The 1638-nt window shown below is 49.6% G+C and overlaps 1 protein-coding gene across 1 annotated transcript; it reads left to right on the forward strand.

The window, feature by feature from the left end:
• The first annotated feature begins 1184 nt into the window (after nt 1-1184).
• Nucleotides 1185-1638, forward strand: LOC124700463. Its single transcript, XM_047232589.1, has one exon. The coding sequence runs from the start codon at nt 1236-1238 to the stop codon at nt 1539-1541; it is 306 nt and encodes a 101-aa protein (XP_047088545.1). The 5' UTR covers nt 1185-1235; the 3' UTR covers nt 1542-1638.

Genomic DNA, 1638 nt, shown 5'->3' on the forward strand with positions numbered 1-1638 from the left:
CTCTGCATGCCGGCGACCGCGCCACCCCTGTTCCTCCCCTGGCGAGCTCCTCCGGGCGAGTATGGCCTTTGCTCTCCATCCAGCTGCACCCTACCCCTCCCCCGGCGATGCTCCTCCTACTACTCAGGTACCGCAATGCCCTGACCACCGAGTACCACTGTGGTGATGTCGACGCCGGTACTACCGCCGATGCCGAAGGTACTGGTGGCGATGTCAAAGGACGTGTGGGGGCGTGGGTATGGTAACTTTGTTTTATCGTTGTTTTTCTTGTTAATTATTGTTGTAAATGCATTGGTGATTTGTTGTAAATATATATTTGGTATGGTAACTGTTTTTTGTTAAAATTGTGGATGGCTATTGTTGTAAACTAGTTGTTATTTTTGTTATTGATTAATGTTGTAAATATATTGTCGATTTGTTGTAAACATATTTTTAGCATGGGAATTTTTTTGTTAAAATTTTGCCAGCTATTGTTGTAAATACCAAAATTAGTTGTTATTATTGTTGTTAATTAATGTTGTCAATATATTTTTCATTTGTTGTAAATATATTTTGGCATGGGAACTCTTGTGAACATCTAAATAAAAAAATGTAGCTTTTGTTGTTAATTTATTGTTGTAAATATATTGGTGATTTATTGTAAAGATATATTTTGGCCCATAAAATTATTAGTGATTAAAGTGTTGCTTTTGTTGAAGTCACCATGAGTATTGTTGTAAATATCCCGTCTTGTTAGATTACTTTTTTTTTTGTAAACATCTAGCAGTGGCACGTGATGGTGGGCTCTCGCGTACATTAGATGGCGACGTGCACCAAAAAAGCAGCCTGCAGTAGATGGCGACGTGCGGCAGGAAAGTAGGACAGGAGGAAAGCGACGTGAATAAGTGACTGACTGCAGACGTACGATCTTAATCCAATGGTGAAAGCAGCAACCGATTTTTGGGCTCGCGGTCGGGCGACCGACGCCTAGCACTACCCCGTTTAAAAGTCAAGCTTCCCCAGACGAAAGCCACGCGAAACACACCACCAACCCAGTTTCCCCGGTGCCTCCTCGCACAAAGCCTGCCGTAACCCTGCTACGTATATAACCATCCCTCCATTCCTCCCCTTCTCCCCGTGCCAAACCAAAGCACACACGCAGCGCAGCCGGATCAAGCTCAACCTCAAAGCCACCGCTCCTCTCCTTGTTCCCTCGGCAGAGACACGGCCAAAGGCAGCAGGAATTCGACCGATCCATGGCGGCTCGGTACGTGGAGATGCTGGACATGGGCGTGCGCATCGCGGCGAGGTTCCACTCCCACTGCCCGCAGACGGCCCGCATGTACTACAAGCCACCGCAGTCAACCTCCTCCTCCTCGTCCTCGGCCGCGGGCGCCTCGACGGATCGGCCGAAGGCCGCCGCCAGCTTCGACCACGAGGCTGCGGCCGCCGCTGCCTTCCGGCCCTTCGCCACCACATCGCAAACGGGGTTCAGCGCCGGCGTGCAACCGTCGGGGTTCGGCTTCGACACCGCGCAGGTCCTCATCTACGAGGTCGTCTGAGGAATTGAGGACTCGGAGCAGCCACGGCTAGCTAGGAGTTAGTTTTTCGGGAGAGACCTTTGGGACGAGGAATTTTTTGAGACCTATCAGTAGGCGA

This window comes from Lolium rigidum, chromosome 3 (genome assembly GCF_022539505.1).
Source record: "Lolium rigidum isolate FL_2022 chromosome 3, APGP_CSIRO_Lrig_0.1, whole genome shotgun sequence".
NCBI lineage: Eukaryota > Viridiplantae > Streptophyta > Magnoliopsida > Poales > Poaceae > Lolium > Lolium rigidum.